The sequence below is a fragment of the Clinocottus analis genome, unplaced genomic scaffold (assembly GCF_023055335.1).
Source record: "Clinocottus analis isolate CAN_PGR_092001 unplaced genomic scaffold, fCliAna1.0.p SCAF_3, whole genome shotgun sequence".
Lineage (NCBI taxonomy): Eukaryota > Metazoa > Chordata > Actinopteri > Perciformes > Cottidae > Clinocottus > Clinocottus analis.
In genome coordinates, this window is record NW_027176042.1 from 11,630,597 (window position 1) to 11,657,976 (window position 27,380).

Here is a 27,380-nt window from a genome sequence, read left to right on the forward strand (position 1 = left end):
TTTAGTATTGCTCTGTGGTCGACTGTGACTACACATCCAACAGTGTGTGTTAAACAGTCATTCGGCTCAGCACATAAAAACAGAGTTGAGTCTGATCAGTTTGTATGTTTATTCATAATTGAGCCAAAAAAAGAAGCTTGAACAAATCTGCACTTTTTAGTGGAGTTTGCTTAAATAACTATGCTAAGCTATGTACAGTAGATACAGTTGTGTTTTTATACTTGCTTTAAACACATTATCGTAGATACTTTGAAGATTTACTGTACGCGTCTATTAAATTTGAGTACATTTTGTTGTCGTTGTGGGAAACACTGTTTGAGTGAAACCTGAAGGATTTGAATTTAGACTTTCAAGCTAAGCTGCAGCACCAACCGCAAAGGGAAAATGTGTGTGTACGTTTGTGTGAGTGAGTGAGTGAGTGAGTGTGTGTGTGAGTGTGTGTAGCATCATATATACTTTACCAACACACTTTAGTTACTTGACATTAGTTGCAATTTTTTTTGTAACTGTAATGTGGCCTTTGGGATGTGAGAGAGAATAATTAAACTTAAACTGGTTGACATATTATAAATGTTCGACCTGTATCGTGACCAAAACGCTGATATTTTTTTTCTAAGAACAATGAGCTGTGTCCATTACATTCTGGCTTTATTAAAATAAAAGTGACACATAAAAAGTACTGTGTCTTGTAATGTGTATGATGAATGGTGTTTCGTCCGCTGTAGTTCTCGTACTCGTTTGCAATCTACTACTACAATCCACGCAAGATGTCGCAAGATACTACACTCTCTAGTCTTTAATCGAACTACCGTAAAAGTCTGGTCACAAGCTGCTTCTACCTTTCTGTCCCTGCAGTAGCCAGCTAGCGCTGCTGCTAGCTCACAGCTAGCTCCCTGCTAAATCCCCGACAACCACCGAAGGTAGCGGCAGCACGGTATCTATCACTACACCTGAGGCAACAACAGCAACAGATAATGACCCAGGTGATATCAATAATGCATCACTTCCACTCAAACAGTTGCTGTAAATTAAAAACACAGTTCGTCCAATCACTGAAACAAGATTTTTTTATTTAAAAAAAAGGGGAAAATGACATATTCAAATTCAAAGAGAAAACCAAGAAAGAAGGGAAATCTCATCTCAATCAATAAAAAAACAAAACACAAGTTACAGACAATTTAGCAACTCTGGCACAGGAAGACAAAAGTAGCCAAGTGGCTTTGCAAAACAACCAAATATCAAAACCTATTTCCTCTTAACAAAACTGTACAAAATGAGTTATTGTATAAATAAGAAAACTGTTCACAAGCAGGGAGCAGGATGAGCGCATCAGATTTTCAAAACGTCTGGGATTCACACCAATATGGTTCATACAGTGTGGAGCAACACGTTTATGTTATTTTGTATTAAAAAGTGTCATCATAAGACAACAATGATGGGTTTTAATCATGTAAAATACAATGTTAACTTCTTGTAAGTAAAACAGAATTCAAATCATGAAGTTATGACTGAAATTAGGGATACTCTGTATAAACCAAATCAAAATGAAAAGGGACATTTTGAAAATTCAGTATGGGCAACATCAAACCACCTGTTTGGAAATCCTGTTTTAGCAGCAAAACATTTTGAAGCTATGAAATAAGCCATCAAATCTACATTAAAAAGACAAAAAGAGCATTTTCAAATTGGTGTGGACTAAAAAAAAATAAGTGCAACAAGATTTTTGTGTTTTTAAATATCGAGTGTGGATCAGACGTTGATCTCAATGTTTCTACAGTTTAAGTGTAATTTAAGGTTTTATCATTTTCAAGTTGCTAATTATTTTGGAGCATCACGACTGTAATATTATCTCTGCAGAAAAGTTTGAAAAAAAATTAAAATAAAATAAATAAACATGTCATCGTAACAAGTGGTCATTTCATAGTTTCAAAATCCTGTTTTTGTATTAAAGCGATGGCTAATACATGGAATATCATTTCTCTGAACATATAAACAACATCCATGACATTTCCTTCATGGGGCACTGAATCTGAAAACCTTGCAAGTCACTGTGTTATCTGGACAGGCTACAAATCATTAAAAAAAATAAAAATAAAAACACACACAAAGAAACAAACAAGAAGGTGAAAGGGGAAAATAAGACTATTTACAAAATTAGCTCTCGTGTCTGAAACCTTTCACCAACGTGAAAGCTCTGGAGATCTCCTGTGTGTCTGCAGAGGCCAATGAAGTTCATAATGAGTCTGTTTCCATACACACCAACATCCCAGTACGTATACTGAGGTACGCTCAGCTTAATTAACTTGTGTCAACAAAACCAGATCATGGCCATATACTTTACTATATAACAGATAGAGTCGTGGCAAAAAGTTCCCACAAAACCTTAAACTGTGGTCTGAATGTGTAATATCGTGTACAAGTCACCACCCTTATTGTGATATTTAGCTTTCTGAATCTGTCGGAAGCAGAAAAAAGGCATTTCATCCAGCGACACACAACACATGATCGTCTACAAATGAGAGCAGTCTAACTGTGAAAAGAGGGGTGGCTACAACATCTTTGGTTGTGGAAATAAACAATACAAACACACAGCAAAAAATTAAAGTGAAAACAAGAAGTTAGAAACAGAATCATCAAACTGCGAGCCTTAAGAAAGATGTCTTCACACTGTGTTTATCACTGGACTCAAACATGGATGGTCGAGGAGCGGGAAGAAAAGCTCCTCGCATCCCTACAGCTAACTCGACTGACGCGACGACGCACTCGATGGCATTCAAACAAGCCTGTTGCCATTTCTGTAGTATGCACAACGTAGTGTCAATCTTATATGAGGTCAGGCAGTTCCATCCAGAGAACAAAATTAAGGCTTAGCTAAAACTTGTTTTTGCTGAATTTGAGATCTCTTCTAAATTCATTGAGGCTGTCTCACTAAAGGCTGTAAGAATCGCCTTTAATGGCACTTCCATGGTCTAGTGAGCAGTCCTTTGTAAAACCATTTTCTATTATCTACATATCTACAGTTTTTGATGTCTGCATAAATTAAAGTTCAGCATATTTGGATGCACTGTAACACAAGCTCCACTTGATAAACTAAAACATATCTGGGGCGTGTGCGCTGGAAGCCTCTTTGAGCACCAATGCAGCATCAGTATGAATCTTTTGGATCAGGACTATACGAAGTCGTTGTTTGGTTCAGCTCTCCACTCTGAAAGGCTTTCTACAAACGGGCCCGACACATTATGAGGACAGACGACACAAAGTTTGGAACGGAAGTTCGAGTGAGAACAAAAATGAGAGAAAAAGTAATGTGCACAAGAAAACAGCATCAATCCCTACGCAGAGAAAAAAGAAACTAACATCTAGTCTATGTAAAAAGCTAAAATCTAATCTACTTCAAAGATAATTTCATCAAAAATAAGGCAAATTAGCTCAAAAGGTTTTCAAGTGACAGACAAAAGAAAAACAGAAACATTTAACTTTCTACAAACTAAAAATCACTGACAGAGAATCAAACTCAGGTGACAACAGCAGCATTGAAAAAAGACTTACAGCTCCCTCTCCTTCCAAACTAATTATTCTCAGGGATCGTGTTAGTCTTCTATTTGATTTCCCTCATTGCTTTTGCAAAGCCATATGTTAATTTAGTAACTGCATTGTTCTTTGTACACATAATCTTTCAGAAATCTGTCTGCTCAGATCTAAAGCATGTTTATGTCCTCATCCCTTCGACAGAGGATGAATTTAATGATACCTGAAGGATTGCCAAAGCAAAACCGCTTAAAACCACTTCTCAATGACACAGATGTAACATGGAGTTACACTATAACAAAACATCAAATATTAGTATGAACAGGTGTCAGTTAATGGTGCATACAGCATCAAAACTGGTAATGAGCTGAATGTTAAAGCTCATCGTTAATGCGCAGGATTAAGTCTTTATAGACGACAGTATTAAATAACTTATTTTCTATAAATGTTTGTTCCAATGATAAAAACTCTAAAAAGAAAAAAATGCATGATAATTCAAATATAAATAGAAATAATTGATTGTCTTTTGTTCACTTATGTAAGAATGTCAAATAAAAAATAAGACTAAACAGACTATGAACATTGTTATTATCATCTGTGCGTGAATAGAAATCTCTGCAGCAGTTACAGGAAGAAGTAGCTTTAAACGGTTTGCCTCCAACACGTCAGATCAGCAAAAGTGTTTTTTAGGTTTTTGAATCTGTACAAATTGATTCCTCCGCTGCTGAAAATAGAACATCAAACAACAGACATCAGGAAATAAAAATAAAAGTTTGCATATTTTACAAAAAATAAAAGACACATTGTGTTTCAACTCTTCCTTGAATCACCCTGAAATGTCCAGAATGCTTTTTTTGTGTTAAAAATAAGAATTTGTTATATTACGTGCACAAAAATAATGTGTCTTTCAACCTCTCTTACGTTTTTTTTTTTTCTTCTTAGTTTTCTTTTTAACTTCTTGTTATGTTCCTTTTTTTCAGATATCAAAATAGATCACAGCTTCTGTGAAGAAGATTCCCACCTTTGGGGTAGATCAACTCTTGAGGATGTGAGCAGGAAAATCCAATGACATAAGTGTTGTCCTTCCTTTTTCTTAAAAAGAAAAGAAAATACAGACACACACACACACACACACGTTCCTTTTGTTATCCATGTTCAAGTCCGGGTGCTTGGTGATGTATAGAGGACAGTTTAGCAGGAATCCGGTTTGGTTGGATTCACCTCGTGCCCTCGGCCCCACCTTGCTGGGAGCTGCACGCACGCACACGCACACGCACACGCACACACACACACACACACACACACACACACACACACACACACACACACACACTTTATTACAGATCATTCTTTGAAACTGTTCAATCTTAGAATGGCTTGTTTGGGGTTTACCCTTTTTAATTTAATTAATTAAATAAATGCCTTTTGTCAATATATTGGATTAAATTGTACTTGTGTATGTTTTTTCATTAAATCTGCTACTGACTCTCGCAATAAAGCAGCCATGGCCAGTTTAAACAGGCTTGTATGCTTTTTATTGCTGGATTAGAAACTACTCTCATTCGTTCTGTATAAAGCTGAAGCAGCAGCAGCCAGCTAGCTTAGCTTTGTATGAAGACTAAAACAAGGGATACCAGCTAGCCTGGCTAGAGCCAAATAAAATCTCTGCCAGGAGGTGAATAAGCAGGAACAAAATGACCTGACAAAATGACTACGTAGTTTAGATACTTACAAAACATCTGCCTACATTTGTGTCATTAGCGGGACTGAGCAGAGCAGCCGTTGCTGTCTTACCTCAGCTTCACTTGGGGTGTTGGTAAGAGTAGTTTGAGTGTTCGGCGGGACTCTCCATAGCAACCTGTTGCTGTTGACCACCATTCTCCTAAAAAAGGGGGATAGGACTTTAGAAGAAGACTCAACTTGATGATGAATGATAATGTGTCAATTAAACAGAATCAAAAATACAAAGAAGAAGACGGCCTGTATTTTACCACTGCCCTCCCCACCGTTTCAAAGACATTATATGACTTGAAGTGGATGAATGCAACGTGCAACATCCACTAAAAGCCAGTGCATACTGCAGGACGTATTTACTAAAAGACATGCTTAACATTTTCCTTTGATAAGACTGACCCAATTCTCTCTTAACACCCATCACTCAACCCCACCCTCTCTTCTCCTCTCCCACTGGCTCTCACCCACCCAATCACAGTCAGACTTCATGGCTTACCACCGTGTCTCGTCCCATTCATAAACCTGCCCTTTTTCTCATTCACTGTCTTGCTCATCCTGTGGGCTTCCATCACTATCACAGAGCTCCACCTTCCAACAAATGAGTCAGGACTCCCTGCAGGCTCAGCCGGCATCCTGCAGAGGCCTCGGTCAGAAAGCTGCTTCACACTGGAGCACAGACTGTGGAGTCGGTGCCACGTGTCTCCATGCAATGATCGTGACTCTCATTCACAAGAGGCTCTTCTCGTTGAATAATGGAGGAGCTCATGAAGATCCATTATTTGGACAGCACACTGCTATTTAACAATAGTAACATTACGTGGGAAAAACCTAAGTTATTAATCATAAAATATTTTTCAAAAAAAAGAATGACAAAAATACATTCTTAAAGCTTTTCGACACAGCAGATGCTGATGTATCATTTAAATACTGTATGATTGCAGTGAGAAACAGTAAGTTTCCATCACAGTAAAGAACAAAGCCAATTCAAAAATCATTAGGACTGCTAAAATGGGAATGAAAACCTTCTCTTTCTCATTTACTTCCTCAGGTTGAATCTGACTGAGGATTAGATGAATGGTGAGAAGGTCATCAATTTAACAACAAGAAAATACATAATATTTTTAGAAAATATGTCCGAGAGCCTGTCCAATCACGTTTCTGCGAGGACGTGGGAGTGGTGTAACTTTTTCTCGCACTATGTTTGCTGACCAAATTAGAACAAGAATAGTTTTTACACCACATCACTTTCCTAAAACAAAATAATCCTAACCTTTGATGTAATAATATTGTATTCATAGAAAACTAGAGGAATCATCAAAACCACGACTTCAGCCTCTACCTGTCATAAAATACCACACACACCTCCAAGGCAAATGGACACTGTCCAGCTCAGTAAATCAGTCAGTTAGCAAATTAAATAGTCACCTCCCTTTTTGTTGTGCCTTTACTTAAAATACATACCACTGAGACCTGGCGTGCTAACAGATGTGTTAAGTTTTAGTAAATACGTCCCCATAAGAGTTAAATACTATTCATCCCCTTCATGGAAATATAGAATATAAGCATCTGAGGTTGAGGCTCGCATCATACCTCTACTGGGACACTGGAGGGAGGCACTGGGGTGTACTGGGGGATGTAGGTCCCCTGCATAGTTGTGTTGGCCGGAATATACTGTAGGGAAAACAGAGAGGAAAACACATATTGTGTGTTGTATTTGACATGAATAATAGATCTTCTGAATTTCAGGACAGTTAGCTATGGGGACAATTTTCTGCATATTGTGTTTATGTGTGTGAGATCGGTACTGACTGTGCCCGTGCCTCCCATGGACAGGTGGCTTAGCTGCTGGGCGAGAGGTCCCATCATGGACGTGGGCTGAATGGACATGGTGTGATCCATTGTTGGGGTAAGAACAGTACCCTGTGGAGGCACAGAGACACACACACAAGAGAGACACAGTGTCTGAATCACCATTACTAATGGAATTTGTCCTACAGAAACTATAGTTTGGATATGGGGGAATAGTTAACATCATAAAATTTGGCTTAAATTCAATTAAGACCATCTCCCATGGTATTGCATGCTTCATGATTTGCTCATGGATAGCTATCCCATCCGCCCAAGGTACATGGAGTGGCTAATTGGGATGAGGAGAGGAGAGGGGGAAGGAGGTTTACTCACAGCTGGCTGCATGAGGTATGACTGATGGTGCATCCAGGACGGGCTGTGTACCTAAAGATCAGGAAACACGTCATCAAACTTATTATGTAAGTCAGCAAAGAGAAAACCTACTTAAATAAAGAGTATCAGTACTGTGGAATGTGGTCCTCCTTGAGTGTCTGTTAACTTAAATAATGAAGTCTTGGCATTAAAGCAGCATTTGAATTATAAACACAATGAAATGCCCCACCTGGTAGGACGAGACAGGAGAATGCATGTAGGGCGAGAGAGAAGTCTGGGCGATCATTCGGTTTGGAGCCAGACTGTAGGGTGAGGAGTAGAAGCTGCCGAACAGATGGAGAAAAGCCAGAAGCAAACATGAAGACAGCCACGCCATGTCAACACTCGCCAACATTTCTCCAACAACTGCATGAACAGCATTCTGTGTTCCTTCAACACCCAGCAGAGGGCAGCACTTTACTACAGTTTGAGTTTGACTCCTGTTTTACTGGAGGGTTGGGACTGTTTTCTGTCAGTCCATGCATACCACTCACCCATTTTGTAAGGCTGTGGGGTCATACGCAAGCGTCATTCCTCCCTGGGAAAACAATGCGCAGGATTCAGAAACAGTGAGCTCATGCAAACACCGGTGCAGTCTGTGCTACAACCGTCATCAAGCACAGAGCCAGAGTGATGTTGCTTTAATTTCCAACAGGAAAGGTAACATATGAACACAGGAAGTTCCCTTTAGGAACGATGAGTTGAAAGTAACCATCTTACCGTATCTCCATCTCTCGCCCAGGGCCTTCCATTGTGGAGGTATTTCCCCTGGTTCTGCCTCTTCTTCTGACCCCCGTCTGCAAACTTACATAATAAGGGCTCTGAGGGCACTGTGGAAGCAACAGATCAAACAAGAGAGTGAGTTCAGTGGTCACACCGGGGAACAAAGACACTCAGCTCTGGCACCAACGACAACAATATCGGGTTCCTTTAATACCACAACGAACATTCCACGCACCAGGCACTCCCGGTGGAGTCTTGATGAATTTGCCATTGAAATGCTGGATTATGGCCTCACACTTCTCGGTGGATTCCATTCTGAAATAAAGTCGAAAGTCAAATTGAATCCTGTTTGTAGTGCACTGTTTATATTAGGATTGGACACAGACTATGTGTTATTTGAGGCACAAATTGGGCGGTGTGTTATGTCTGACCTGGCAAAGCCAACACCGCGGCTGGTCCCGTTAGCATCTCGGAGGATGCGTGTGGAAATGACCTGGCCAAAGGACTTGAGCATGCTCTCCAGCTCTTGTTCATCCATAGACACTGGCAGGTTGGAGATGTAGAGGTTGGTGGGGTCTTGCTCTTGTTGCTGTACAGAAAGTGAACATGAAAATCAGTTCACATGCAGATAATGTACATAAAGAGATTGTGTTGTGAGATTGTTTTTGTTTCATTGCAATGCAAATATGTGTTGGACAATTACATTTGAAACCATTGCTTTATTAGTACCTACTATTGTTTGAAACATCACTGCTTGCAGGTGTGTCACTGGAGGATATGAGCCCAAAGTACGTCAATTAATGCAGTTAATAAAGAACTGTAACTAACCTCTTTTTTTAAACCCATAATATCTAATTTAGCATACCACTTTCAAACATCTTCGCTGATGCATTTGCATATGGAAATTGATTCCAAACAATTTCCACAATTTTTCCAAACAGTTTTTCAACTGTATGAAATACTGTGTAGGCAGTGTGACCTGTTTGTATATCAGCACCTGTCATCGCTCTTGGCACATTAATACTTCATCATCAAGCTTCATTTCTTTAATGGGACTTGATACAGATAAAATGTTTTCAAGCAATTGGTAGCAATCAACTGAAACCGTAGATACTTTATCACATTTATCATTGCCTCAACTACGGCTGTCTGGTTTAAAAAAAAATACAGACACACATAAATACACTGACACATGCAAACATGAATGTGTCAGAAAAGATTACGTCAGATATTTGGGAGGAATGTTGCCTAATTAAGAGATCTAGATAGTCGATCATTAGAGACTTATTTTGTGGCACTCGCTTGAAATAGAAAAACGTTATGTGACTGTGCAGAAGCAGACAGGAAGTCAGCCATGAAGTTAAGCAGTTCAGAGAGCAACAGGAGCCTGGCAACCGGGAGAAAAGAGGCTGGGCTAGAAAGAGGGGAAGGGAAAACAGAGAGTGAAGGAAGGAAGAGGATAGAGCAGAGGGAGGGTGGGAGAAATGAGGAGCTTAAAAGGGTGATATTTTGTACAGAAGGAGGGAACTGACAAGATAGGAAGTAGTGGGAGTCTTGAGTAATTTGGGTAATGAAAGAGGAGGATGACAGAAAAGAGGATAAATGAGAGCCTGCTGATTAACAGGCTCCTTTCTTTAATCAAAATATCTTTTATTGCAATCATTTCCATTGTGTCCCTTCTTTCTAACACTCACTGCTTTCAGATAGCTCTGCAAACCAGTTTGTCACTTGTGCATGAAATTAACTGTCAGACGCAAGTCAAAGACCTTTCTCAAATAGAGATTTACTGCCTTTATGAGTAGCCTCTGTTCTCAGCCGTGAGCCACAGGGCAAAGACATTTTCTGTGATTGTCGTTATTGTGGGTGCGGCAATACGTCCATTATGTAACTCAGTGGCACAGTGCAGGCGGTCATGGGCCAGATGAGACTAATGGGGTTAAAGGCTGCATGTCGGAGGAAAAACTCACCCTTTTGACCCTTGTATTTACCCTCTAACTCAGCTAGCACACATGATATCTCGTTTCATATTCAAGCAGATAGTCTTATCCCCTGTTGGAGATATGAAAATGCTGTTGGACCGAGCACAGGCACATGTACTTTTGAATTGCTGAAGTGTCATAGTGCTATTTTTCTATGCCCAGCCCGAGGTGAGCCATGTCTGTTGAGGTGTGTCTCTGTGTATTTTCCTGCTTGTATGTTGGGCTGACGTCTGAGTTTGAACAGGGAGGTGCTGGGAAATAAGAAGGGATCTATTTTTAACTCTGCAATGGTTCTCCTACACTGTGTGCAGTCCTCTGGGGCCGCAGCCTCAGGGCTGGGGTGGCCCCTTTCGGGGACTGTGCGTACTCTGAGGACGGCCAGTGCGAGGTGTGGCTGATTCTGTTTGTGAATAACACTTTGCAGCAGCCATGGTGAAGGTGCAAACAGGAGGAACTGCACTTGAGTTTGATATTAAGCTCATGTCAGATACATTCTTCTAACCTGATGTGACCCAGCGACTCCGAAGCAGCTGTGTATATTTAGGTTTTTATAGTAGTTATTAACACCTCTGACTGAGCCCATGTTGTCTGGGTGAGTCAAGTCTTGGTGTCCGGTTTCACTTGTCGGGTATTGAGATACCCAGGATTGTGTGGCACTCTTACAGAGGAGGTGCAGAGAACTTAGACTCCGGGTTTGGTTGCACTGGACTGGCACAGGTCAGCCCGCAGCGCGGATCCGTTACAATTTTCCGGGCCTGGGCTGAGGGAGTCCCTGGTGTTACATTGCAGTGGGTCTGTTTGGGTGCAGGACACTGGGAGGGGTGGGCAGGGACACTGGTGGTGGAGTGTATTAAGTGCTGGTGTCAGCCCCAGGCCTAGGCCCAGACGATGGACAATGCCAGCCCATTGTGCCTGTCCCATTAACAGTGGGTGTAGTGGCACCCTCCCCTGGGTTCCCTCAATGGGGAGCCTAAGAGCCAGAGAGATCAGCTTAATGGGCCGACAAGAGTTGCTTTGACTGCAGACACTTGGACAAAGACCTCAGAACAAGCACTACAACAGGAGCAGGTTAGCAACATACACAGGGACGAGGGTGTGAAGGGAGGAGAGAGAGGTGGTAGTGAGGAGGGCGATGAAGAAAGAGGAGATGGAATTAGGGATGAAAGGGAAGGCAGTAAAGGATTAACAAAGCAGCAAGAGTGGTGAAAGAAAGAAACTGAAAAAGGGAGTCATTTTTGCTTTGAAAATATGTAGTCTGCGTCAAGCCAGACCCTATCTTTCCATCAACTGTCAATTTTTGGCACAGGTTCAGTCACTGAACACAAACCTCCCTATAAAGAGTGAATCTTGCCCTCTTGCCAACAAGACACCCGCTGCCAATCAGGCCACTGCATGTAACCTTTCACATGAGAGGAAGGGCGTGTGTGCTTGTGGAGAAAGGGAATGACTTTTTGTGGTCAAAGTTTAGCATGTGGCTCTTTGGAAATCAATACAGTTTTGAGACGCGCCTGACAAGTTTAACATCATGGTGATTGGTGAATTTGGGGGTAAAGCGAGCATTACAGAGCAGACTGATTCTTACTTTGGCCATCTGAGCCTGGACGCCACTGGACTTCAGAGCTGTAACAGCTTTCTGTGCTGCTGCTGGACTGTCAAAGTCCACAAAGCCATATCCTGTAAAACAGACAAAAACATATTACAATAGCTGTGACGTGGTTTTGTTTTTGAATGATGTGCATATATGTCTAATAAATATGATATTGTATAATAAATGCCTTTTTTTTCTGACCTTTACATTTGTTGGTGGTTTTATCCAAGATGGCCTTGGTTGACACAATTTTGCCATACCTGCAGAGACAGAAAGAAAGAACAGTCAGAACACAGAGCCAATGAGGTGACTGTAGGGCAACAGGAGGATCTGCTCTGACATCTGCATACCAAGCCAGTCGCACTTCCTCAGGCTGACTGACTACAGGTGTAAACATGAACACACACTCCTTTGTGTAACCAATTGTGTCTTTTTGTTGCAATCTTGCGCGTCTGAGAAAACCCTGTCTGCCTCCACCCCTCCTGCTCCTTGACGTTCTTTTCGACAGACAGTAGACAGTACCCCAGGGCAAAAAAATATTTGTTCTAGGCCTGTCTTTACCACGCACACACACACACACACACACACACACACACACACACACACACACACACACACACACACACACACACACACACACACACACTTCTCAACAAGCACTAAATTCAGCTCTGCTCTTGAGTATTTTGGGCTCAAATAAAGCTCTAAAGCGTCGTCATTGGCAAAGTCTGACATTTTGACTGTCAATAGAACAGACTGTATGCTTGATCCATCTAACACACAGATGAAGTCAAATAGTGTATGAGACATAAGCCAGTGTCCTAACCTGTTATTTCGGTCCAGGGTTTGCAATATAAAAACATGACAAATGCCAACCAGTAACAAAGGAGGATAAACGAAAGCATGGACGCCGTAACATTGAACATTCATGCCGTATGAAAATCACCTCAAAAGAAGTGCGATGTAAGATGTGGAGACCAATAGAATGCAGTAAGTCTGTGCGTCAGCTCTACAGTATAATAGACCTGCCCTTGTCTGGTGAATTTAGCCAGTGAGTTGCTCTGTTTGGGCGACATGGCGTCTGGGCGGAATGTACACTGTAACCTGATGCTGCACCCGTCCGCTCGCCTTCCTTCCCCCACATCCCGCTCCCTCGCTCTGTTTTTCCACCCTCACATTGCAGCGCACCGCTGGGTCCGAAACGCCTGCCTAGTTTCAGTGTACATCTGCCCAGATGACTCAGTCCGGACGGTCATGGCAGGAACCTGTGTCATGGCGGACACCAGTCTCAACTATTTCAGCTTAAACAAACATTGATTTAAAGACGGGGGAAGCGGAAGGGCAAAATGAATGGCCATGATTTAGGACTCGTTCCTGCAGATCCCTATTACTGTCAGGACAGATACATTAAAAAGGACACAAATTAATAATTCATCATCTGCTGCCACAGAGCCAGATGACCTTTCCCTAAGCTATGTGTATAATTTCCCACTGCCATATACATTCAATTTAAACCAATTCAAGTCCAAGATACATTTTATATTTATTGTATTCATATCTCTGAGCTTCTTGAGCACATTTGTAGAAACATTAATGTAAGATTTACAGTTTATTGTTAAAAAAAACTGTAGAACATGAGCAAAATCTTGTAGTTAAAACAAAGCAATATAATATTCACATTCAAGGTTCAAATAGATGAACCATATCAACACGTGTTCCTCTTAACTAATATTGGGCATTCATTATGTGAAACTGACTTGCAAAACTTTGCTAGCAGTGCATTTCAGGAATAATTTAACTGATATTAGGCCTCATAACGCACTCATTTAAAGTTTCATAACAAATATTTATTTTTATTTTTAGAGACACTGTTTCTTCAAGACCTATTACTTAATGTACATGGATGATAAAATGTTTTTAATAATATTAAAAATAAAGAAAAAAGGGAATACCTTGATTGTCACATACCCGCAACGTCTCTGTTTCAATTTTGGCAGTGGGACCTTTTTCGCATAAACAAACAATATGCACATACAAAGATAAACTATGAATGCTAGTTCAACTATTTTTGACGAGTATATCTCCAAAACTCTTCTTTATTCATTTGTCAAATAATTAAAATATCAATCATTGGTTTAAAAGAAAATATATCTTGATAAAAACCAAAGTCAGGGATAGAAATGTATATCAAAACTAAAGTTTGGCCTGCTGTTTGGTTTTTTTTCAGATTTAGGTTCATATCTTCAGATTGAAAAACCCTGAAGCCTTTGATCAGTTTCACTGCTTGGAAGCATGAGAAAGAAAAGCAGAAGCTGTGTTTCATGTTTAACCCAGAGAGTTTAAAGGTGTGATGCAGCGACTATGTGACCTCAGTCCCTCTGCAGATGAACAGCAGCCCACCACACGGTGGAGGCCACAGAGAGTTAAAGACAGCTCTGACCCGCATGCGGCTGTCTGACATTCTTTCCCAAAGGTAGCCCTCCCACCTACCCTTCAAGGCTCAGTTTGCTGTCATCTTCCCTCTCAACCCCACCATGACTTCTCTGTCGTTCCCCTGCTTTTACATTCAAATCCCAGAGTTCACCTTTTATTAGATTGATCCGGCTTTGATTATGTTTGTGTGCACTCAAATATTAAATATTAACATCATCATTAGATGCAAGTTGTGTACAATTGTAATGGGGATTCAATGTTTCTGAGGCTCCATTATGTTGGGCCCGAGTAGCTAAACTGGAGGATGACACCAACAATCTCAGAGAGAGGGGCGGTTAGCTGTGGCCAGTGCTTGTTCAGGGAGGCGTGTCGTTGATGTGAATGACCCGTCGAGATGACGGATGTAGAGTTAAAGTTCACAAATTCCTTCTCTTATATACAAAACAGCAAAACAGTTTGTTTGCTTGTTACTAGGTTTTATCAGTGTTTGCATGTGTGTATGTGCGTGTGCGTTCGTATGGCCGACATACTATATAGAGGGTTGACTATTTGTCACGGGGTATGCAAGTCTTAGTTCACTGCTATAGCGTCAAGTCGGCCTGAAAGGTTAGATCAGGACACGAGGAGGCAACATGCCGTACCCTTCTCTGGCCCCTTCCCTCTTCTTTACCCCGTCCTGTCCTTTTCCCAACTCTCTGCATCTGTTCCCTCTTTCCCCTAATTCCCTCTCAGACTCTACCATTTTCCTGTCAATTTCTAGGGTTTCCTGGGACTGTTAAGATTTAATCAAACTGACTTCAGTTGTGGCAATTCAGCAATCTTATTCAGAAACCACAGCTCCTTTTTCTAAACATCACATTATGAACTCAAAGAATTTGATTGCAGCTGTTATGTGTTTCTACTTGATTCTTTCAACAACTTAGCATAAAGGATAACTAAAGAAAATTTGTTCCATTTACGATGGAACAAAAAGTAGGATCAGTAATAGTCAGTTTAATACGGCATAATCATTTACAGTAGGGCGGATACCTTTGTGTTTCATCCTGCACCACGGAAAATATGCTGTGTGACGTTAACATTGCACTAGATGACGTTAATGTCGCGCTAGATGGAGTTAACATTGCACCGGATGAGGTTAATGTTGCACTGGATGATGTTAATGTTGCACTGGATGACGTTAACATCACGCTGGATGATGTTAATGTTGCACTGGATGACGTTAACGTCGTGTTGGATGACGTTAATGTTGCACTGGATGACGTTAACGTCGTGTTGGATGACGTTAATGGTGCACTGGATGACATTAACATCGCACTGGATGATGTTAACTTTGTGCTAGATGATGTATATGTTGCACTGGATAACGTTAACATTGCACTGGATGATGTTAATGTTGCACCGGATGACGTTAACATCGCGCTGGATGATGTTAACTTTGTGCTAGATGATGTAAATGTTGCACTGGATAACGTGAACAATGCACTGGATGACGTTAACATCGCGCTGGATGATGTTAACATCACATTAGATGACGTTAAATGTCGCACTAAATGACGTAAAAGTTACGCTGGATGACGTTAACAGCGCGCTGGGTAACGTTAACGTCTTGCTTGGTTACAGTAACATTGCGCTAACATTACACTAGATGACGTTAACGGTGCGTTTGGTTACGTTAACATTACGCTAATGTGGTGCTTGGTGACGTTGCGTTTGGTGACGCAGACTCAGAGGTACTATCTTCAAGCTCAGCAAGGTTCGTCTTGACGCTGTCTTCAAGCACAGACATGAGAGTGACACAGATTTTCTTATAACTCTCTGCAAGAGAGCAAATTAGCGTATTTCACAAAATGTGTGACATTACGTTATTTTCCATTTTAAGCATCTTTATGTAAAATAACTTACGGTTGGCAGAGCTTGACCAGGTCTTGGTCCGTGGTCCCAGGATGAAGGCCACGGATGTACAGGTTAGTTTTACTCAGCTGTTCCCCTCCCCCACTGCTGTTGTTGCTATTGTTGGTGTTGAGACTTGGCGGCGCCATCTGGTGGCCGGAGGACACATAGGTCTGCTGCAATAAGAAAGAAGCCGAATTAGTTAACCGAGCATGAACAGACAAAAGAAGTCATTGTGAAAATACTTTTAATTCTGTAACACCAGCATTTGGGCAAGCACAGCATTGGAAAAGTGTGAAACTTCAAAGTCGTCCTGCACGAGACATTTGATTTTGTGTCAGCTGCAAACAATAATATCACACAGCCCTCATGTCAACACTCACCAATCGTGTTTGTGGGGGAATGTGGGGCCTCTTGGCTGCCTAGTCCATACAGTGAAAAGGGGCCTCTTATGCTTTCTCTGTGTTGAGTAACTTCTTTTTTACTTTTGGAACCACAAAAAAAATCCTTGCGGTGAAAATCAAAACCAAAGCTCTAAAGATGTAAAACTAACATTTAGTCTGTCTGATGATGCAGAAATAAATATAGAGCCTGGATGTGAACATGTTTCATGCTTTAGCTACTTTTCTCAGTTTTTTTTTTAAAAGCAGGTATTTAAAATTAATTTCATCAAGCTTAAATTTAAATCGTCTTAAACTGACATTTCCCTCTCAAACAGTATCTGAAGTGAACAGCTAACACGATCACGAGTAGCATGACTGAAAAAAACATGGGTTAGTTCAGTCCACGTAACATACAAAGCCCCTTCATCCAAACAAAGAGAAATTCAAATAGATGTGTGACAAAAGCACAACAGGACCTTGTTACTATACGCCTCTAGTCACATGCCCATGCTGGACCATCTGTCATGATCCGATATGAACTTCAACTACTACAGAATTGTGTTCTCATTTTTGACTTCAGGTTGTTTTGTTTCAGCAGTCAACGAGGACTCAGCACCGGTGAAGAGCTGTAATCTACGGCAGTCCACTAATCAATGACTCACACGTGGAACATAAAAGGCATGAAAGAAAAGGTTGTGTAACATGGGGAATATTTCTCTAATGAGATAAATAAAAACATATCTTTCCAGGATTAGATCTACTGGCTGGTTTCCAAAAAAGACTGAGGCAATAAATAGCAACACTTTCAGATCAGACTTGCCAGAACTGGCAAATATCTGTTTGCAGCGAGAAGTTGACTTGAATCCCATTAATCCAACAGCCGCATGTTTTCATTGAGTGTTGCATGGTGAAGGAGTAAGAATAACTACATATGCGTGTAGCCGCGAACGTCTCGTTTGAGAGAGTGATTGGACGGAGGACAGAAGCGGACAATGGGTTAATTTCAGGGGAAAAGAGAGGGTCACTGAGCAGACTGGTGGTGTTTAGGAAAAGCCCAGCAGGAAGTCAAAGTCACACCAGGACCACCAGCAACGTCTACCAATCACGCTTATTAGACGCCATCTACAAGGCATGGAGCCCCTCTCATACAGCCCCTCTGACCTCCAGCAGCCGTTTCAACAAGAGGCTCATTTCTCTGAAGATAATCTCCTCTTCCTCTGCTGCTGAAGAAACCAGAACATTTTGCATGTGTTTGTTTGTGTTAGGTAAGATGGAGAAAGAAAGTAAAACTAGGGGGAAAAAAGTGCTCTTTCCTTTCATAACTTTCCCTTCAGAGATCCAGGGATATGTACACCCGTCCACCATGCAGAGAAGATATAGGATATAAAGATTATAGGATATCTTTATATTGGTCATGGTTGGATGAGAACATTAGTATACACATGAACATCTTTTTGACACTGAATCGAGTTGCATTATTTTAGAAACATTTTTAGGGGCAGTAGTAAACATACAAAAACTGCACAAGCTTGCCCATAAGAGTATCTATCTTATCACATGATGAGTGACGGAGAAAGCTAATTTTTGAATGAAAGAGCAGTCAGCAGAGGCCTGTAATCTCTTTCACACACGCTTTACCAGAGTGCCAAGTCCCAATCAAGCTCCAGACTGTACCAGGATCACACCGTTGCAACATAACCATTTAAATCACCAGTTTGCAACCACACACATGTACACAAACCAAGCACAACACATTCACGGATACACACTTGCAGCCTACTGCTGTAGAATGCTTAATTGATCTGCATAATATATCAAGTCAAAATAGATTGTTTATGAAATGTAAACTGCTTATGATGTTATAAACACCCCAAACTGAACTAACCTTGTGCATTGGCTTTGCATGTGTTCTGTGAAAGACATAGGCTGAAACACCAATTTCTTTATTTATTTGATTAGTAGGTCAGTAGTTGCTGAGAGAGCAACAAGAGCTTGTATCTTATATCTTGGACTGCAATGAAGTCCCCACCTCTAGGAAATTATGACTGGCCAAGGTGATGTCTTTAAATTGATAGTTTTGTCCGACATACAATTCAAAATCCAAAAGATGTTACATTACAATGACAGAAACCACCGACAAGCAAACTCTCACGTTCAAGAAATGAAAAAAAAGTGGTTTGGCATCTTTGCTTAATACACTACTTATTGACTGAACTGATAAATCACTTGTGATTTAAGCACTAATCCTTTGAGCCTATTTACCAAATGTGTATGATTAATCAGACATTCTCTGACCTCAGAAATCCATTTTAGACAACTTTATTTAACTAAAAGTAAGAATAAATCAAATGTGTTCCATTAATTCTATATTCTTATAAAAACTAATACAGACTTTCTAATATTAATAGTCAAACTACTAAAATCAAGACTGTCCTACCGCTGCACCATTTGAAACCTGAGCATCAACAGACTGTACAGTATATAAGGGCTTTGATGGATTTGTAATTTTATTTCTTTTGCAGAACTGCTCCAACTTCATAACAAAGGCTAAATAAAATCCACATGGATATTTTTAGGACCAAACTTAAGATAAAACTCAGTAACACTTCTATAAATAAATCCATTTCCTCTACCTTGATGTAAACTTCCATCAGTAATCTGAAGCTGCCAGGAATTGTCATTATTTATGAAAAATCTCTCAATACATAAAAAAATGGGTTTTTATTTTGTGTTCAAAGTTAAATGAAGCTATCAAGAGTAATTCCTTCATATGAGCACTTTAAACGCATGCTACTGTATCTCTGAACAGATCTGTTTCAACGTCTAACCCTCTTTTGAGTCTCACTCCACCTCTGTTTTTATCTCCGTCTCTCCCTGTGGGGGCTTCTCCACTCGACCCCAGTTTGACCCACAGAATTCCATTGATTTCCTGGCTGTTGGGGGGTCTGCTCGCCTTCCCGTGTCCTGGCTGCCTGTCTTCTCCTCGGGCATAAAGAGCCATGGCTGTCTGACCAGCTGACATGCTAATGCATAGATTTATAGCCCTGGCTGGATGAGGGCGCAGCTTCCGGCTTGAGTTACGCCGCTGAGCTGCCGCTCTGCACCAGCTCCAATGAGTCATGGGAAATAGTTTGATGCTTGAAATCTTCATTTCTGAAGCTTCAACGAACATTTCGGAAAAGCTATTTGATTTCAAAAGCGCATCTTTTCCTGTTTGCCAATGTATACAAACAGACATTTAAACGACTACTTTAAACTAGGACTAGAAATCCTTGGAAAATGTTAACATAGTCTTTTCACATTAGCTGAGGGTTAGGTGGGGACTGTGTGTCTAGTAAAGCGGTAAGCTGCAGTATGGCAGCAGGCAGGAAATCCTCTGTATCTGCTCCTGATCTTATCACGTAACCATCTGAAAGAGTTCTGCATTCCAACCAGGTGACAGGGACACCAAACTCACGTCCAGACTCGTTTCTGAATCCTCCTTCCTTTTTTGTGTCTCACACTCCCCTTCCTTTTGTCTTTTTATAGGCACCTTTTGATCCTCAAACTCTCCTAATGTTGTCGATCACAGGTTGATCGATTGAGGTCGAGGCACATGCACGCCGCAAATGTACATGCATGCCCGGCTTTCAAGCTGGGTCAGGTGGCCAAACCCGGGGAGCTTGGAAACAGATACCTACAAACACTGTCCCTCCACTCAGCTAGAGTTCTAACAAAATGTGAAGCACACTGAGTGTCCGGCATCACTGCGGTACTTGGCATCAAATTTCTGACAGCTGTGCTTTCCCCAAGGACTCTGACTCTCTCTCTACCTGTTCGCCTTAGTCGGTGAAGGTGGAGTTGGGGGCCATCCGAAAAACATCTGACACATTAAACAAAGAGATACCAGATAAACAGAGATAACTGGCAGAGGGCCAGAAGGACAAAGGTGACTGTTCAGGAGAGTTTACTGAGGACAGAGTCACTGCAGCAGAACAGCTGGTTTAATACACGCAGAGGAGAAAAAGTTGCCCTGTACACAGCAACTTGTGTATTTAATGTATTTTCTGTTGGGCGTTGTCTTAGGCATGCATTTATGATTTCAGTGCCTTTTATACACATTTATCTTTGGTTAATAGAAAAATGGAACTAAACCAAGATTGTCCTGTTATTTCAGCCCGACCGATACTGGATTTTTAAAGTGATATTTACTCCAAAGTACAATATTTATTATTATTATTATCTTTTATTTAGACAATTTTCGTATGGATCCCTTAAATGTTTTGATGTATGTATTATGAGACCAAGATATATCCTAAATAGATATAGATATATAGATAGATATATCCCATATATAATGGGACGTAATATAACCTGAAGTCATCGTGTCTGTGCTCTCTAGTGAACGTATTGGAGACTCCATTTCTAAATGACCTCAGACATCTTCTTTAAGATTTAACTCTGTTGACCAAACTCTAGCGGTCATTTTAAGGTATTAAGATATTACTTGTTGGGTTGTATGTTTTTTGGGCTTGATCTACTGCTGGCGATCGCTCTGTTGATGCTGGATGCTGGAAATACCGTGCTCGAAATGTGAAAACAGCAGAACCGAAAAAGTGTCTAAACGGCTACGAAGTGTTTTCAAAGCAAAAACATTTGATTCAATGTTAATATGTATTGATTGATGATGCCTTCAGGATTTATTGCTGCGATTCAAGAACACATGATATCTAACACTTGGCACGACTGATGACTTTTGAGATCAGACAGTGGCTGATAATAAGTCTTACGTAAGCAAGATCCTCTCTGAAAATCTAATTAATCAAGTACAACAAAAAACACACATGGTCATCATTGAAAATATGTGAACTTGGTGAATTCCTTCATGAAAAAAGATTGCTGTTAAGCAGCCAACTCTTGCGACATAGGAATCCAACGACAAGGAAAACTAGGTGTCAGATATTGCTCGGGAGTCAGCCAACACTCACTTAAGTTCACTTTATTTCTTTAACCTGTGTTCCAAGTTGAAAAGGATGTGAATGTAATAAAAAGTGAAAAACACACAGTAACTAAAAAGACACAACTGTTCACTTCACTTCTACGTTTCCACAGTGAAATAGGATTCAAAAGTCTAAATTCTTCAAGCAAAATATGAATTTAACTTACTAAATGAACGGAATAAAAAGAAAGTACATATTAATAAATGTAATTTCATTGCAAGTTGCTTGAGTAGTTAAAATGCTCTTGGCCACAGTGTTGAGAGCAGAGCTCCAAATGAACCATGAAATGAAGTTTCCAAGTGCATGAATTCATTCAGCTAAACACAAACTTTCAATGTTGAACCAGATCACATTTTGAACTGCTATTTATTTTTAAAAGAATCAATTGTTGCTTTGGTCATTCTGAGTTTTCTCTCCTGAAATTACAAAAATGATTATTCAATGTCAAGAGATTTTTTTTCAGTAACATATATCTTAGACATATATACAGAGTATAAATCATAATATACGCATCCCTATTGGAATTTCTTTGCAAAAGTATTCTGTACTCTTGTAGCCAAACCTTCCAAACTCGACCCATGATAATCAAGGTGTTTGAGAGGCATTTCTCCTTCTACGTTATAAAGTCAAGAAAAATCGTTCCTAAATGTTTTATGTACCTGTTTGTCAATGTGTTTTCATTTTGTTTGGAAGATTTTTTTCCAATTAATTCCACTGCTACCACACACAGCCGTCAAACTCTGACGGACAACTTTACAAAGAATGGAATGCGGCTGCTGATGGCGGCAAGAATTGCACATCACTTGCAACGGCTATCTGCCCACGTCTTGACGTCTGATTCCTAAGAGATATTGGGCTAAAGATACGACAGCGGAATCGTGCACATACATTTTTTTGCATTTGTTTGCATTTATCTCTGTGGCAAAGTATAAACACGGGAGACAGAACAATGGCGAGAAAAAGAAAAGCAACAAGCCCTGAAGGACGAGCTGCAGAGGAATTCATCAAACCTTCAGGTGAATTTAAACGTGACAGACAGAAACCGTAGTTGGGATATAATACCCGGGTCTGTCAGTGTTGCTGCTGTTTTCAAAACACACAACTTCAGACTGTAAAAGAAGATGGCACGATTTGATCAGAGGTCAAAAGAAAACCGTATCATTCACTGCGCTGCAAGGTCTGGGCGTGACTCCATTTATAAATGCGCTTCAGTTACCACCAACTCTCTGAGGACGCTAATAATCTCACTATATCATGTGGCTAACTGGCTATTAGTGCTGATCTTCCAGAATTGGACTGTTTTTGCAAAGAGGCTTATTTACTGGAAAGGTAAAATATGCATATTACCTCATTAATATACTGTACGTGCAAACAGCACAGGAGCATGACACACTATTTGCTTAGCAGGGATAGAGTTATGCAATCCCGTGAGTGTTGTCAAAGAGTAATGTCTATAAAGTTAGGAATACTCCGCATTGGCAAGAAATAGGATACACTGGTGACGCCTGAAAGAGTGAAAAGAGAAAGGGTGAAATCAGTGATTTAAAGAAGCATGCTAGACTGAAATTCTGCTATTCTGCCATGTCTAAAAGACATTTTTAGTGAAACCCTTTCCACCTGTCGGTCAATTTAATGCTCCTGTTAATGCATTTCTTTCAATTCTTTTGATATCTATCTCTGTTTTGAGCCAACAAGTATGTGTTGAAGCATCACAATGTTTATATCACAGCAGTAAGTTGACATTGAAAAGGACTAACGCCATGGGAGGATAAAAAGAAAGCCATTCGATGAGCCTAAGTCAGACGCCTAAGTCAGACGTATGATACCTTGAGGAGCGACAAGCCTCCTGATATTTTTCCACCCAGGAAGCTTTACACAGAAACCAACCAAATTTGATTTGAGGACATTAATTCTATTTATTTGAGGGAGGAAATGAGGTGCTCAGTCAGGGGAGGAGCAGCTGGCTTTAAGCACGACAGAAACCGAGCGCCTCGGTAATCACCGTGCGAACACAAAGGGCGCCTTTCTCACCGATTGCCGTGTTTATTTTGTGATCAGCTTTGGATTTTGTGAACTCGTGAAGCTCAGGTATGGCAGATAGTGAGCAAGAGATGAAAATAATGAGGAGGTGGATGTGGGAGGAGGAAATGTTGGGAATCACAACACAAGAACTTGACCTGGCTGTGAACTTTCACTTCACAATACAGAGCCCCACACTTTTTTTCTTTTCAAAGTTACTTATTCATGCATCAGTTCTTGTTCTTCTAGACTTTTTGATTGAATCTATAAAGCCCATCTTATTTTATATATTTGAGTTCAATATTTATAATTTTTTAATAAGTCTGCTCAGAGGGCACGTTATCACTGGTTCCTGAAAAACTAATTTTTGACCGTTCGGTCTTAGAAAAGGTTTAAACTATTAACAATGGACTGTAAAAGTCAACAACCATTAAGGAACTAAGATAAAATTACACATGTAATGGTGTAAATTTAATACACTTCAGTTATATACCAACCTATGGCAGGTAATCAACTCAAAACAGCATAAGGGTAAGGGCTATGTTGTCCCTAAAATATTGCTATGAGGCTACTTTAAATCCAATTAACTAGTATTAGTATTCTTTGGACAGACTCACCTGGCTAACCTTTATCCCATTTTTTTCGTGTTAAGCTGAGTTAAGCAGCTGCTGGCTGGAGTTTCATGTTTAACGTACAGACGTGACAACATCGATCTTCTTACAGTAAATGAATGTATTTCTAATATTGTCAAACTTTTCTTTTAACTTATCTAACTTCTGAAATACAAAACAGTGAGTGACCCGAGGCTTGTAGGGCTAGAATATATTATACATGTATAACACAAATTCATACGTGTTTAGAAACAACAGGGATCAATTTAAATGAATGAAAACGCAAGTACTGACACTGACAAGGTGACACTCCTGATTGCTTCTACCTTCCTTTTAAAAAGGGAACATTTAACATGTTAGTGGTCCCTTGTCAGCTAAAATAGGTTTGCTCTGATAGTATAGGGAAGGTTTGTCAAATAGTCTCCTCATAGCAACATAATGAGGTCCAAACTATGTGAGTTCATTACAATTGATAGCAAAATGTGTCAGGTGTGCAAGTGGGTGTAGAACCAACAATTCAAACTGTGTTGCACAGACTGGCACGAGTGTTAACATCAGATCCGGCAGGGATGAGCAACCAGGCGGTGCCCAAGATCACAGAAAGACAATTTGTCAATAGACATTTTCCAAATGCCATTTAGAGTTCAGCAGCTCACAGCCTCCCAGCTTGAGAAAAGCAGCCAGAGCAGAAGGACAGGATGAGCTACTGTGAATGCGAAATCTCAACATAATGCCGCCATGTATAATCAAAGCGCGTGTATCACTTCTAAACCTTTGTGGTCCATAGAGAACAGACACGAGATTTCCTACACCACTCGGGAAGAAGGATTATGAAAATTCAGCTTTGCCATGTAGCTAATTTGAATAGACATTTCATTAGTTTTCCTCCTGCTGTAGGCCTACAACATATCGTGTTTAGACTACCCTTCCCTCGCATATTGGTTACTAAAGTCACAGTGTCAACATTGAACGTAATTCTGGGAACGTAGTCACAATGGGTCTGGTGGGATTTTTCAAGGGGTGGGGCATATTCCGCTTTCAGATGGGAAACGAAAAAAAAAAAAACTTTGGAAACTTACGCGGCAGCGGAGACAATGAAGGAGCTGATTTAACAGTATATATTACTGTAGTGTCCGGAGGAAGAGGCAGAATTAATATTGTATCATGTCCACCCACAACCCTACCCCCACAACCACACACACATCCTGGCACCGACGCGCTGTCCCAACACGGTACAGTTACGCATATAAAAGTTGCTCTCCACCATTGACTTATTTTTCCAAGCGAGTGAGCAGAGCGGTATCGACACCCTCGCTGTTACTACACACGCACAAATACTACGAAAAAATCATTTAAAAAAAAAAACAACAAAAAAAACCCCTCGGCGTCCAACATGACAGGACCGGGGAGGGACGTAGTGTCCCACCTCCGCAGCCCACGGAGCACGGCTGGGTTTCCACTCCACAAAGTCTGAAGTTAAATTCACTACGTTTCGCTTCTCAAGGACACTGCAGCTCACTGTCACAAGCCTCTTTCTGTCGCGACAGATACGGGAGGTGTTGCCCTGCAGGGCGAGCGAGCCGACAATAGTGGGGGAAATGCCCCCAAAAGCGTTTACCTTTTTGCTGTTTCTGCTGTTATAGCCGTTGTATGGGTTGATTCCTGCCCTTGGCGGTACGGAGAGCAGCATTTTTCTCGGCGCTATGTCCGGAGCGGCGAGCACAGCCCAGGCTGCCAGCTGACGTCAGCAGCTGGGGAAGTGAGAGCCTGGAGTCCCGCTGCTTGACTGCGAGTGGTGCTGCTGCTGCGGCAGGACGGGGGCCCCGCCGCCGGCCCCTGCGCTCGTTTCAGGGGTCCTCCTCCACACGGCAACAGGGGCTCCACAGAGATTGGGGGGGATTAGTGAAGAAGCTAAACGCCTGAAAACTGTGACCTTGAAGCCGAGCACTTGTAAGACCTGGTTGTGACGTGCTATGTTTTGCTTTGGGGAGGTCCTTAATTGGCTCCTTGAATCTCACTTCATTTGAAATCATATTAGTTTATTCTTGGCTTTGTCTTTTAATCAGTTTTATATGCATTCAAATATCACCACAAAAACCTTACAAATACAATATTTTGTATGATATGATGTCACATTGGGCTTATTACATTACAATATCCTACGATTGGCTTTGACTTGTTTCTTACTTGTTTCTTTTATCTTATTACTTATTACTTGTAAGCAGTGCTACTGTAACTACTAAAGGATTATCTTATCTTATCTTATGACTAACATATTCAACTCGTTTGAGATATAGCTAATCCAATACGTTTTTGTAGCTACACATACATCAACCAACTTTACATACACACAGGGCTCAGTGGACATGCTTTAAAAATACATTTAAATAAATAAATAAAATCCCAATGGTTTTAAGCCACATTTACACATTTCTAAAAGAGTGTAAGGCCGTTCATGAAGGAACATGTTCAGTGTGACATGGTTTTTACTATATATGATGATTCATCTTCAAGATTATTGAATCAGCATGAGTCTGTAGTGCTAAAAATGCTTATGACAGCATCAGGACTCCTTATATGTGTAGCATACAATATAACAACTTGACCACCCTTTAACCCAAGCAGAGAGTGATTTTGTTTGTGTCACTGCTCCTCTTTGCTTGTCCCTTGTGTGTTTGCATTAATTGCTACGCACCCTTTAAACATTGTTTTTTAGATATTTGCAACACAAAAAATACAATCCATAAAAAGCTCAAAGAAGTATATTCTTTTGAAAAACATATTTGAACAAATACTTTCAGACAGTTCGTAAAAGCAAAGCTTTATTGGAGCACCTCCATTACAAAGATGAATTTAACAGTAGCAATGATCTGCTCTTGATTCAATGGCTTAATAAAAGAACTAAATAATATTTTTTAACAATCAAACTGTGCCAAAGAGAAAAAAAATGAGTCAAATCATTCTAGACAGCCAACATTTTTTACATACACATCTTCTTCACCCAACAACAAACTTGAAAATGTATGGATTTTATTCTTCAGTGTACGGTAGATATTTAAGACTTTATTGCTGCAAAAAGGAAAAGAAAAAGAAAGTAAACCGGATGTTTCTGTGTCATGAAGAGAGCACCACCATAACAGACAAAATTAGATTATTCTCCCAGACCTATTCAACAGGCCCAAAAAATAATAGAAACAATGAAAACATTAAGATGTTCCTTTACAGCCTTTTCTGCTCAATCGTGCACTCATCAGTTTATTAAAATGAAGATTGTTGCAGATCGAGGTCCAGAC

General features: G+C 40.5%; 1 protein-coding gene across 2 annotated transcripts; it reads right to left on the bottom strand.

Moving 5' to 3' along the window:
• Positions 1–1,049: 1,049 nt before the first annotated feature.
• LOC137796567 (RNA-binding motif, single-stranded-interacting protein 2-like) lies at positions 1,050–25,856 on the bottom strand. 2 transcript variants are annotated; one of them, XM_068594568.1, is made up of 14 exons: positions 25,706–25,856; positions 16,108–16,271; positions 11,974–12,032; positions 11,767–11,858; positions 8,637–8,794; positions 8,441–8,520; positions 8,203–8,312; positions 7,977–8,020; positions 7,673–7,766; positions 7,444–7,494; positions 7,072–7,182; positions 6,853–6,933; positions 5,323–5,410; positions 1,050–4,779 (listed from the first exon to the last, which is right to left on the bottom strand). In XM_068594568.1, exons 1-13 carry the CDS (start codon positions 25,775–25,777, stop codon positions 5,330–5,332), a joined length of 1,197 nt encoding a protein of 398 aa, XP_068450669.1. In that variant the 5' UTR covers positions 25,778–25,856; the 3' UTR covers positions 1,050–4,779; positions 5,323–5,329. The 2 variants fall into 2 exon arrangements, with proteins under 2 accessions (XP_068450669.1, XP_068450670.1); XM_068594569.1 differs by lacking the exon at positions 25,706–25,856 and adding an exon at positions 25,167–25,208.
• Between the last annotated feature and the right edge of the window lie 1,524 nt (positions 25,857–27,380).